Source organism: Lepeophtheirus salmonis, chromosome 6 (genome assembly GCF_016086655.4).
Source record: "Lepeophtheirus salmonis chromosome 6, UVic_Lsal_1.4, whole genome shotgun sequence".
Classification (NCBI taxonomy): domain Eukaryota; kingdom Metazoa; phylum Arthropoda; class Copepoda; order Siphonostomatoida; family Caligidae; genus Lepeophtheirus; species Lepeophtheirus salmonis.
Genome location: NC_052136.2, coordinates 52,056,902 through 52,071,100, shown reverse-complemented (window position 1 = coordinate 52,071,100; position 14,199 = coordinate 52,056,902). Strand labels below are relative to the sequence as shown.

The following is a 14,199-nucleotide window of genomic DNA, read 5'->3' as shown; positions in this document are numbered from 1 at the left end:
AATATTTAATTATTATTTTGAAATAAAATTGCTATTAAATTAAATTAGTACTTATAAGTTTTGATGAGGTTGCGTCAAATATGTAAAATATTAGCAACAATAAATCATTTAGTGGTAGCTGATGTCATTTCGATCCTCACATTGAAGAAGAATCCAAGAAATCAAAAAGAAAAAACAAAAGGACGACTTTCTAACAAATCAGTTCAATTAAATTCACTAAACCTCGATTAAAAGTTGCTGAATATAATAATAAATCCGAAGCAAGACATTATCAATAAAAATAAGCATTTCAAATAATCAATTTTAATGTTATAAAAGAATACTGTAAAGCATTTGAGTTGCTCTACACATCATACTTTCTCTATCTATTTCGAAATCGGAGACAGTAAAAGCAGAATGTTGAATTTCAATTATCACAACATTAAAATAATTAGAAAATAAATTTGCTAGGTGAGGCGAAGTAAAGCTAGGCAAATAATAAGGGATTTTCGGACAATCAACACTTTGGAGGATCAGGAAAGTAGATGGAAGGTCTCATTATGAAGATAAATTTTGTATTTATTTGTGGACTGAGGTATGAGACGGGAGGAAAAACTTATGTAATGCACTAGGACCAGGAATATCTTGTTCGGGAGTTGTAAATCCCTCAATTTGTTCTTCCAATGAGCTTATATATCTCCTTTATAATTCATGTTGTAAAAAATAAGTCTATTGTGTTAATGAAATTATATTGAATTCTTGTTTTCTATAAACACATATAATTTTAATGGATATTCTAAAAATTGATTTTCCACCATGGCCCTGAAGCAATAGCTGTTAGGCCCTCTGCCATAATACTACATAGCTCTTCGGTCCCTACTCTTCAAAATGTTGTCGACCCTTGATCTAAAGTATATCTGAAAGCAGAAAACTATGATGTTATCTTGATTAATGGTAGACACTAGAGAATGTCGTAGTTAAAAAATTACTCCGAGCCCACATTTATAAAAGACATACTCCCAACTTTCTCCACATAATGACCCCCTCCAAATACTTTCATTATCCTCCAAGTTATTTTGTAATAGTCAAAACTTGTGATAATTTAATTTCAACTCTCTGCAGTCACTGTCTCCAATTATGAGAAAGAAAGATGAATTATACATTTACACTATACCCAGAATAAAACGCATATTTATTAATCTGAGAGTGTCTAATTTAAATAGATATTTAGTAAAAAATAAAACAGCATTCAAAATCCAAGAAAGTTACTTGTATATTTGTTGTCCCTCTTTTCCAAAAAATTATTGGCCCACTGTTCAATATAAATACTAATACATTTCCATGAAATGTCCCAATTGTATTCATTAGAACCATACACACAGTAACAAAAAATATCTATGGGTATGTGCGTAGGTATAATTGATTTATTGATAAATAAATATACTCCATCAAAAACACAATCTCTGGAAAAAACATTTCATTCATAGCCTTTTTTTTATATCTTAACTTCCTTCAATTTCCTTCTTCCTTTCAAACTACATATAAATTTATCCTGCTTACGTATAAATATATATCCAAATATCTTTTTTTTTTAAAGAAAAAACATATCAATGCAATTTTATCCATTGATTCCTAATCACCCCCTAATTTAAATATATCTGTGTATATGGATAAATATGATATTAAACTCATTTATTAATATTGGGGTATAGATATGTAAATACATATATATTAAGTATGTCATCATGGAGTATTGATCTAAATACAGGTTTATGGATATAAATATCCATTACCCTAAATTTATCTAAAAATATTTAATAATGATGTATAATTTATATCCCTTTCGAATGATTGGTATTTTTTTTTCTTAGGTTTTCTTTCTTTAAAAAATTAACTAATACACTTTTAATACAGTACAAAAAAAAGTCTTTTATTCCCAAAAAAAATATGATGCTGTCTTTCAATTGAGGAAAAAAAGATCTAAATGTTCTACATTTTCCTTTTGGCCACATTAATTTGTTTTTAAAGTAATATTGAGATCTGATTGCTTATTTCTACAAGTTTCCATGCAGTAAGCAACTTTTGGTAGCAATTTTATGACAAAGTTGATGGTACTTTTTTTTATTTTATTAATATGATACATGTAAAGATAAATTAAAATATATACAAAGCCTAAAACTTAATATAATATCGATTTTGGGGATACTGATATTAAACGTCGTATAACTCTCAGTTGTTGCCATAAATATCACGCTTACATCTCCTGTAAATACTTGTTCTTTAACTGTTAGTATCTTTGTGATATAAGTCATTGCATCAAGTACAGTGATGTTTAATGTTGTTACGTTGGCAAATCCACTGTTATTATAATCTGTTGATCCAAACAGAATTTTGAACCAACATCCTCTAGGCCTCTGAGATTCAAGAAAATGAAATATCTGAGGATATTTATGAAAGAGAAGCACGTTTTTGCGTGAGTAACGGAATTGTACAGTATTCCACAATTTAAATACTTTAGTTATAATATCAATTATAATCTATATATTTATCAATTATCTAACTTGTCTCGTCGACTTCATTTCTATTTCTCCACAACTAATGATTTTTTTATAAAATAATAAGTTAATACTTTTGTTTGAGAAGAAAATTAGTACACTTGGAAAAAAAATCCTTTGAGCTTTTAAATTAAGAAAATACAGGAATAATAGTTTTTACACCACATTTAAAGAGCCGAAGAAAAGATAACTTTTTAGAAAAATGAAAAACAATAAATTGCCCTGCTTTCCCTGTTTAATTATTGTTAAATTCTAGATAAACATACATATTTACAAAAATAAATTTAGCAATGCATGGTGCTCCGAACTTATTTTAAGATTCTTGAATTGATAGAAATTATAACTGTAAATATACAAATGTTTGAACCAATGATAACACAGTTTCATAATTTTGAAAGGTTTGATAACGCAGTAAAGACTATAGCGTTTTACATTCAGCTAGCTTATCTTCATGCATCGATCTTTTTCAAAAATGTCAGTATTGAGCAGCTTAGATTAAATATATATTAGGGTTTTTTTAAAAGTTGTTGTCATTCTTTCTTAGTTGTCATGAAAGGGAATTTTACATTCAAAAGAATGAAAGGAAGGAAATACATTAAATTCTATTTAGTTAATAAAAGCTCCATAGCCAAACTTTGAGTCTATTTCTGTAATTGAGGTAAACATCATTGGATTCAAAAATAACCTTTCATTTGTTTTACTTTTCTAACTTCAAAACCCAAAAATCTTTCAGATTTCAAAAATTACAGATTTTGGCCTACAATGGTACCTTTCGGATTTTTTAAGTTTAAAAAAAAAGATTTTGATCGGGGAGTTGTAATATGTAGAGTAATTTTTATTCTTAATTACAATTTTTTGGTTCTAATTTATTAGTAAATAAGATAGAAACATATTTTCCTGAAAAATTGCCTATGATGTATAATACTAAAAATTAAACAACCATTAAACCCTTTATTGGTTCTGTTAAAAGGTGAATTCATAAGGAAAAAAATCTATATAAGCAATGTCTCACTACTTATAATTTATATTGAGTAATGATGTAGGAATTCATATTTTTAGTTGTATTATTATGTAAAATAGGTCTCAATATCGCTCAATGACTTTTTGAACCAACGATAACTTTTTCGATTTTTTATTTATTTACTTAAAAACGTTTGAAAATTATTTTATTAGGCAAGAGCATTAATAATTTCCTTAAATTATTATTCTATGTGAATAAACATCAAAGTTATTTTGTCTGAGACATGGAACAAGTGTATGAGCAGATTATTTATTTATGAAATATTTACTTGGCATGATAGCACAATTTTAAGAGCAACCTTTACATCCTGAGAAATTTAGAGAATATTAACAAGATATTAGTTGTATAGGAAAGTCAAATATCCTCCATCAGCCATAACTTTCAGAGTACTTGGAAGTGATTCTAAAACCTTTTTTCCAGTGTGTGTAATTCCATTTTGGATAGCATATAGTACAAAAGTATTGAACATTTTTCCTGTTCTTAACAGATCTATTAGGATTTGAAATTGAATATGGTCTTATAATGGCTCTATGGCAAAAAATCATGGGTCACTCGATTCTGCTTACTAATTATATTAGGATGCAGGAGGGCTGGAGGGATTTCGGTGAAAGGAAATTTGACCTCTATCATAATAAAACCTGAATGCTCTTAACTATATATATAGAGCGCCGTTGAAAAAGAGCCAGTGCTAGTTCCCACATAAATATCACCATCCTGAAGACATCGGCGGAGAAGCACTGGTCAGCGTGGACTGTAAAGTTATTATGCCAAGGGATCGCAAAGGATTGATGAAGGTCGAAAAGTTTTGAAAAGTAAAACCTTTTATATAATCTATCTTATTTTAATAAAAAATTATCTAAAATTAACATTATAATTGATATTTTTTGTCTTAAATATACCCATTGGTCAAATGGAGTGGCTGTGATTTGATATAATTAAAGATGTTAGTACCTCAATTAATAAATCTAATCTAATAATTTAAAGTCAATATAGATATTATTTGTGATATAAGTATATCATTCCCGAGAAGTGACTGACATCGAACTTATTCAAACAAAGCTCAAGAGAATAACTTCCCCCGAGAGCATTGTCCACAAAGCAATGTCGATCTGTATTAACTTATTTTTTATTTATTTAATACTTGAACGAACCCGTATTATAAATTTTATTTCCAATTATTTTATTAATGCTTTTAATAACTCCAGAATTTAGTAAAACTCGTCGATAGAAAACATAATAATAAAAAATATGCTCCTCATCTCAACCATAATGAAGTTACTTTCTAAGACAAACATGTTAATCCTCTTCTTAATTCTATTTTTTAATTCGTAATCAATATACGTTCTCCTTTTCCGTTTGTACAATAATTCTTTTTTTGTGTGTGTGTGCCTTTTTGAATGGAATACCCATACTTTAAAACACTTTGAGGCACATGGAGTCAATCTTGTTTTATGAAAAAAATTAACTTATTTGCAAAAAAAAAAAAACCTTCAGAAATCTTAAATATGTATCTATTTCTATTTTTGAAATAGATACCTTGTACATTTTTATTGTTGAACATATTATTTCATTGCAGGAACGAATTCAAAATAAATTTTCAGAAATATTAATTATATTCATATTAAATACCCCATTTGTTAAATTAATAAAACTATAACTTACCTATTTCTAATAGTACATTTCTTTAATGCAACTATTTTTAATATACTTAATCAGTTTTGTTGTAATGGTAGCTTTCAATGGTTTTAATTTATTACAAAAACTTGCAAATATTTTTCTTTTTTTGACATCAAGTTACTTTTTAATCGTTCATGTCACTTAGAATAAAAAGAAATAGAAAAAATGTAATTAATATAATTAAAAACACAACAAATATAATAGGTTTTTCACTTATTGAAACTAAGTTTTTGTTCAATGTTTCTATCAAAATAAATATTACATATTTGTCGTTAATAGTTATGTGTGTAAGTTCTAGTTGAACTGAGAATAGAATAAATTATATTGAAAATAATTTGTGATTTTTTTTTCATCTCATAGCTATTTGAGTTAATTAAATGACTAATATTGTGTGCTGAATATTTTATGAATTATCAGGATTACCTTTTCAATTCTCGTTGTTTTCTGTTTTTTTTTTTAAATGCCAGAAGGTTATATTTTCTACAACCCTTTGTACTACGTTTTTCCAGGCAAATTATCATCCTTTCATGATCTCTATTATCCAAATTTTGAGAGGTTATGATTCTTTTCTTATACCATGTTCCAATGAGCAATATTATAGAGCACATAATTAGTTGTCGGTTGCTAAAAAAAAACATACTTGATACCATGAAAACTTAGTAAAAGAAGAAGATTGAGATATTGGCGTACCTCCATACAAAATGGTCCCAGAAGACCATCTGAGAGCAGACTGGAGTCTTGGGGAAGACGATTTACAATGTATCCATGTGTTTGAAGGTGGGGGATGACCTCAGACTCTCTCCATGGTGTGTATGGCCTCCAGGAGATGCCGCAACATCACTTGCCCCCTGAAGACCTCAGTCAACAAGATCAGGGCCTCCATGTGTACTGAGTACATCTAGAGGATATGCAGCAACTTCTACGACCGTTTGCAGCTCGGTATTAATTTTGAGGGCGGGTAAATTGACTAAAACATATTCTTTGGGTTTCAATTAATAATTCATTGTGAAAAAACTTGTTCCCTTATTGACCCAGAAATCCAGCCATTAACTACAATACTGTGTGTTTGAAAATGGGCAAATAATAACAGCTGGCCCATTATACAAATTTCAACACAAAATAAAGTGAGCTATTGTATATATATAATTATGATATGATGAAATGATGCTATACACAAGTATATAAAAAATAATAATTTTCTTGTTATTAATAAATTATAGATTATTTTTCTGTGACAGGTTATATAATGTTTAATCTTAAGGTTCAAAGTTCTATCAGATATGAGTAGGAAATAAAGGTATAATATAAATATATCATAATGAAATGATAGTATCAATTTATTTATAGTAAATAATTAAAATTGTTTATGTCATAATTACATACTTTCTACTACTAATACTATCTGATTGTACCAGTTACAATTTGTACACAATCCATGTATATATAGTCAACTTTAAAATCAAATGAATAATAGTTAAATTAAAAAATATTGAAAATAAATAATCTATAATTATGGAATTCTGCATTAAGTTTCACTTTATTTGTTTAAAAAAATAATGTTGTTTAAAAGTTAAGTTCGTATTGCATGTGATTATTAAAGTATAAAATATAATTGATAAATTTGAAAATTACATTTTTCTAAAGGTTTGATCCTCGGAAGTGGTCTATTTACATTTGTTTGTTTCCTTACTGATGAATTTGGTATTCGGAATTCTAATAATATTGGAAGTGGTGAATCATATTCTTCATCCAATGGAGACTTAAATCGCAAGGGAGTACATTATAAATATGGAAAATCCTTCATACAAGCTATTTTTGCATTTTTATCAGCAGAAATTGCTGCTGTGTTATCCATTCATGCGTTTTTAAATCGTTTTGAGTCGGAGGTACGTTATTTTATTATTAAAGTTTGATGGCTGAACTGAAATGTTTTATAAAAAAATTACAATTTTTTATTTTAAAATATATTCATCTTTGCAGGAAGAGTTTATAAAAATGATTCCTGGAATGGAAAGACGAATTCGTGAACATTCTTCGACCTACTTTACAAATACAACAGATACTGCCAATGTTACAATATCTGGGAGTGATCATGGAGACCAGCTATCAAAGAACGGAACGTCACAGCCTTCTTTCGTGCATCGGCCTCCAAATTCAAAGGCATCAGAAGAATCTTTATATGGACTTCAAATGCCTGATCCTGTTTCTGTTGTTATCGCATCAGAGACATCAAATCATCATCATCTCCAACTTCATCAGCAGCAACAGCTACCTCAAATAGCAGAGTCACACATCCTCTCTGATATAGCCGTGTGTCCTCCTCCTCCCCCTGCAAGAACTCTATCGACAAATGTAATGATTTCTTCCGCACCCCTTTCATCGAACATGATGGATAATGGCGAAAGTGACTCAGATGATCACGTTTCACCACCTCGTAAGAGAGAGAAAGAAGATAATCACAACGAATCCATGATACCTTCACCTCCTCCAAAGCCCATACGTTCCGGAAACTGTATGACACTCCCAAGACTTGATCTATATCACCATCGTCTACCCTCGGACCGAGAACTTCAACAAATTCCTATTAAAACAGCCCAAATCAAAAAGGGCTCACGACTATCATCATATTCATCGAAGGAGGATGGCGATGGGGCAGAGAGTCCACGAATGAGTGAGTCTGCTTTAGCTATGACCACCATGCCCAGGAATCTAAATCATAATATCAATAATTCCAAAAAAAAATCTGTAACAATCGGGACTTTTACAAAAGTAGAAACTTTTGATTTCTCTTCAGCTATTTGACAAAAGTCAAAAAAGAGCCCTTATAATACCTCTTTTATTTCATGTGAAAGGGAAGAAGGTGGCTCTCACTTTAAAACAAGAGGAGAAGCTGAGGCTTCGAGTTCCTCTATTACATGTGATAAATCCTTGGCAGCTGAAGAAATGACGTTACTCTAAAGTATTTCATATTAATTAACTATTAAAAAAAAAAAAAAACACAAAAAAACTTTAATGTGACTATCTCTTTTCATTGTTTTAGATTTTTTAAATACAAAACCAAAAAATATTATATCCCTATCAATGTATCAAGTTGATTAAATTTAATTGTTGTTTCCCCCTTAAGTTTATATCATTTTTACTTCCTTTTCTACAGTACAACACTTTTAAACACAAAAAGATAATTACAAATTTTATAAAAAAATCAGCTCAAGTTCGTTCTATCTTTTTATAATCAATCTATCATTTGTATTTGTTGTATTATAATTTACCACTTTTAATATACTTACAGTACATCAAATAATATTTTTTTGAATTTGATTACAATTTGTGTGTTCTTTTAATGATACTTAGTACTTTTCATCACAATCTTTCTTTCTTTTCAAATATATAAATATTTTGACAACCGTATTTGAATATATTTTGATTTTTTTATATTTCAAATTATTTTAATTTTCCTAAATAAATATCACCTTTTATGGGTTAAGTGTGTTATAAGCCAAATAGAGAACAAACATATATATAATAAAAGTTAATAATCTAAATTGTGTTTGGAGTATTTTTTTCTTGGTGGGGATAATTTTGTTAGAAAAATTAAACAATCTCACGACATCATTACCAATTTTGGTAACTTTAGGTGAAGGGTTTTATCTCCTCACAAAAACAATGTATGAAATTGTATAAATTGTGGGAGCACGAAGGCTTGTTTCGGAATCCATCTTAGTTTTGCCTTTTTCGAAGAATCCTCAAATTTTAGTGCCACAAAATATCTCTCAATGTCAATCACTTTCAAAAATCTTCTTTATAATACTCAAAAGTGCAAGTAATATAATCTAAACCTATAAATTTAGCATTTATTAAAGCTATCATGAAAACGCCAATGCAATATACATATTAAAAATGGCACCCTGCCAAGACACAAGTTTGATTTTGCTATTTTTTTATACAGAGCTTTAAACTACTCATAATCAATAAGTTTGGATAAATGAGAGTGAAGGTAAAATGGAATCACCTTTGCTTCGACCTATACCAAGTGGTCCATTTAAATATTTAATAAAAATAGAATTTTAACAAAATGAATACAATTAATAGATGTGTGTCTGAGCACTATCAATGATTAGGAGGTGGTAGAAGGCCTGGCACCCACTGCAGATGTGTTCCTCTGTCATGGCGTCCTAGTGATGGCTAAGAGTGGATGTTAGGGCATCCATGTTTCGATAATGAATACAACAGGCCTTCGCCACGACATGCGCCTAAACATTGTAGTCGAAAGGGTTGACATAAGAGATGTAGGGGGGAAGGCAAAAGTGTTAAATAGGAGTTCAAAGTAACTCAAAAGAGTCTGCTAACGGATGAGATGTGTTTTTTTTTTCATTGCTGGCGTGAAACACCAAGACATCTCATTTACTTGAGGAAATTGGCTTTTGCTGTTTTCTTCACCTTTTTGACGGAGCCTTTCTTCCTCTCCAATACTTTGGACTGGCTTACATCGTAGAAGGTAGTCTTGGAGACGCTTAACTACTGCGAGCGAGTGTGCAAATGGAAGTTCGTGGAGCAATCTCAATTGTAATTTTTTCGACTTAAATCTAAACTAGAGAGTTTTGTTTTGCTTTGTTACTAATTTCTTCAGGTATAATACATCGAAATATAAATTATTTTCAATCACACATGTTTCATTATTTATTGAATTAGCATGCGTTCATATATCAATGTGCCACACGGTAATTAGAAAATGTTATATTTGCCATAATAGTAAATTACATAACTTTTATGATATTTATGTTCAATTACTTAGTTTGCCTACGTTCAAAAACAAAACTTCATTTTTTCAAGACATTGTCCAATGATTCTTTGCTATTACGATTTATTCTTTATTTTACAAATATTTGTCAGTGTGTTTTATTTCTAATTCTTTGTCGATTCTGTTATGGTCGATTTTTTATTTTAAATATGAACAATATAATACCTAAGTTTGCGTAGCAGTCATCATAACTCTTATACAAATTTATCAATTTAAGTTTTTACATAAATTTGTTAAAGTTGTTTCCTGAAGGCATGTATTTTTTAAACTTAAATTTCACATAACAACATACTTAGGTAAAGTTCTAAATGTATACTTTTATTTTTTCTAAAAAAATATGGCCAGGGTCTTGACTCTAGTTTACTATAACCGGAGACAACACAGAAATCTCGATGAAAGTTCGGCATAGTTAGTTTATAAAAAAAAAAATTCATTCTGCAGCAATGCAATTCAGTTATGGCATAGGATTGAAACATAGATTCAGTAATTGATTGAGTCAAGAGTTCCACAACATACGAATTGTTATAATATATACTTTAAGCTTAACTTGTTTGAATTATTTAACTATGAGATAATTTTTTCAACTTACAAACTATGTCAAGGTACGAATTAAACTTCTATGGTCATGTGTACTGTATACTATTAAATCTCTGGGTATAAAGATATATTTTACTTTCTACGCTCAGCTAAAGGAAATAAAAAGATTTTTTTATAACACAAATCAAATGGAATATAATTTCTCTTGTTGGAATTTCCGTTTAATAATGTAAGAAACAAAAGTGACGTGAGCTAATTGTCAGCAAATGTATCTGCTTAAATCCTTCTCCCTACTCATATATTTTTTTATTTGTGGTATTCCGAATAGAGTATTATTTAAAGTCGTTATCATGCACAGAGAAGTAATTAAATATCTTAAAAAGTATTAAAATTATTCATGAGTGTGTGTGATTTCCGTTTTCCCCGTTTGGAAAAACAATGATAAAAACATCAAAAATGGAGACTAAAAATTGTTCGGAAATCTGAGTTACCTATGTAGAGCTATGTTTCATTCTGATCAGACAAGATTCTCTAGAGTACAAGTTTTGTTTTTTGCTAATATATTGATTTTTTTGCATATAACAAGATTGACTTCCCGTGTTTCAAAGTTTTCATTAGGGTACGAATGACGATTCAAAAATGCACCAAAAAAATAAAATACAAAATACAAATTATTTTACCAACAGAAAAGGGAGAACGCATATTAAATCCTAATCCAAAAAGGGAATTAGGTAAATGAAGAAAGAAAAGGATTAGAGAGATAGTCTTATTATGTTTTTTCATTATAGTTGAAGAAGGAACATAGCAAGTTAGAAATGGTCGTAAATAAATCACAAGGTCAAACATCTGAAAAAAATTGTGTATATTTACCAAAATCAGTATATCCACATATGTATGATGTATTTTCAAGATTGACAAAAAAGGATGCAGGTTTGACTATATTTACATCAAATGGGCAGAGAATAACAATGAGTGTGTATACAAAAAGGATTTACAATAGAAATTTACTTATTATATATTATAGTAGATCGTTTTTAGTAAAAAAATTTAACATAATCAAACAAAATATAATATAATATTTTTCATTTGTTATCTTTAAGATTACGTGTTTGCACTAATATATAAAAAATAATTTAAGTATATTACCAAAAGTTAGCGATGTCAATTATTTAATATTTTTTAGTCAATTAAGTCCTTATTTTTTCAATGGAATCATTTTATCAATACAACTACTTTGTGAAACTTCATCACAGTGAATTTAAAACAATAAATTTTCTTTTAAGTAGAAAAAACACATTTTAATTTTTACACATTTTTTTTCCTTGTAAACATAGAATTTCAAAGATTTATTCTAAAATACATTTTTTAATAATAATGATAATACAGTATATTTTGAGTAAGGATTGTCATTTAAGATAATTTATCTGTTCCTAGAAAAAGGTAAAAATTTAAAATAAATAATTGAATTTCATAGAATAAATTTCATTCAGAAAATGTATTGTCGAAATCAAAGTACGCAGAGATGACATTAAATCTTTATCAGTTCTGAGATGTGTAAGCAAAGATAATTTTGTAATTTAAAAGTTATGATGGTTGATTCGTCATTTTCGAAAAAAAGTGGTTATATTTAATTTTTCAAGAGGTAGTCAGTCATTTCCATTAACATATCTTTTTACTCAAAATTTTTGATTAACCTTCATATGGTTTTTATGTAATAGTAAAAAAAAAAAGAAAAAGAAAGAGAGTGGGCAGTGAGTGTTAATTAATTGCTCCATTAAAAAATAGAATTGATCTTAGAAAGTGAATATAAATAATATTATAGTTATGCATTGGCTCCGTTAAATACCGATAACAGGGTAATTTTCGACCCATGTGTATGTCCAGGCCTAGGGGGATCTTTGATATATATGAGCACAGCGTATATACCTAGCCATATTATACTAATAATCAATTCTATTTTGAATTTGTTTGATTGTTGAGAATTATTTACCAAAACAACTTCGCCATGGATACAGAGGCATTGAAGAAATCTTCAATATGGCTTTTAACTAACTTTACTATATTTTTACCATACGGCAGTAACAAACCAGGTGTTATGTGTTCTGCAAAGTCAAGCCTCAGATTGTACAATAATTATCTCCTACTTTCTCTTCAGATTTATTTATAAAATGAAATTGAATTTAAATTTAAAAAAAGTATTAAGTAGTGTAATTGACCTTTTTTTAATCTCGAGTTTATCCTTATTTTATGATATATGACTGTTAAAATATCGTTAGTCATGAACTTCAGATCAAACACAAATGTTCAGATCTAACAATAAACTGCTTCCAGAAATGGTGACAGCATTCAGCAAACTTTTTACATAACCAAAAAGGCAGTATCTATGTTCCTCATGACTATAAACTTTTTTGTAGCTCTTAAAAAACTTTGAGTATTTATTCTATAAATGGGAGTCACCATGTTACTCGATAATTCGGAGTAGTTGTTCTTATTAAAATTTTGTGATAGTATTTTTTTGAACTTCAATTTAAATGAGATGGTACAAATATCATTTACAGATTTGTATTAAATGACGAGATTTCTTCTGCCACGTACATTGAATTACTTGTAATTTGACTTTGAACTGTAGCATAGATATTTTTCTGGAGCTTTGAATTATTTTTCTGTTGCTCAAGATGGGGAAAAGCATTCTATATTTATTTTCTTTTAGTACTGACTTTCTCCTTGTTGTGCTCAACCGAAGTTTTCTTAGTTTTATAATGCTATCCATCTCCGATTGTATATAAATTAAATCTTCTTAGAGTCGTTGAAGACGTTCCAAAAGTGTTTTATGTTGTGACCTTAGTTTTTATGATGAGAATACGTTTCGATTCCGCTTTTGCCCACTCAAGTGCAGAACACGATGAATATAATTTATTTTTAAGCAAAATCGACATTCATTGATATTTTCATACCTTTCCTTACAGTTTAAATCATCGCCTAAGGTTAAAAATCTGAGATTCCTTTATGATGGACTACTCTTATTCTTTATTTTAAAACTGGCAAGATAAGTATGGGGTCGGATATTTATTTTGGAAACATTTTATTACCCATAAGAATTTTTTCCATATTTAAAGATACAAAAATATAGCCTAGTTTGTTACATATAACATCATCAGTTTTGCACTTCCCTGAGAAAGTCTTACTGTTTTTTTTATTAATGAAATAGACCAGCGTCTTCAAAACAAAACTTTTCAATTACTCTTTGTATATATCGACAATTTTTCAAAGATTTTAAACCTCTGTAGTTTTATAAATATCTTTGTGATTGCTTTTTTTATACTGAGGTTTCCAATGATCGTTTTCTTTTCATTTACATTTTCGGATAATATTTTGGAAACGAAGCCTCCAAACCCTTATTGACGCCATAGAACTCTCATTACTTCCTCCTTCATATTGATATCCACTGACACCAAATCTTCTTGTGTGTCTGAATGTACTCAAACATTTATTAATAAGCAAATTAATACTTCGGGCGGAATATGTTGATAGAAATGTTTGATAGATTCATAGTTTTTATAAGGTGGAGGAAAATGGTTAATAATTTTCTAAGTGTCCTTGAGACGAGTATCTACTAGAGTTGCAATATCCGG

At 29.0% G+C, this 14,199-nt stretch overlaps 1 protein-coding gene across 5 annotated transcripts in view; it reads left to right on the top strand.

Annotated features, from left to right (window-relative positions):
• Nucleotides 1-8,774, top strand: part of LOC121120536 (uncharacterized) — a 67,178-nt gene extending 58,404 nt beyond the window's left edge. For all 5 annotated transcript variants that reach the window (XM_071889670.1, XM_040715418.2, XM_071889671.1 and 2 more), the window contains 2 exons: nt 6,877-7,118; nt 7,213-8,774. In XM_071889670.1, the coding sequence (XP_071745771.1) occupies nt 6,877-7,118; nt 7,213-8,034 (1,064 nt within the window). In that variant the 3' untranslated portion in view covers nt 8,035-8,774. The remainder of the gene's footprint in view (nt 1-6,876; nt 7,119-7,212) is intronic.
• The last annotated feature ends 5,425 nt before the right edge of the window (nt 8,775-14,199 follow it).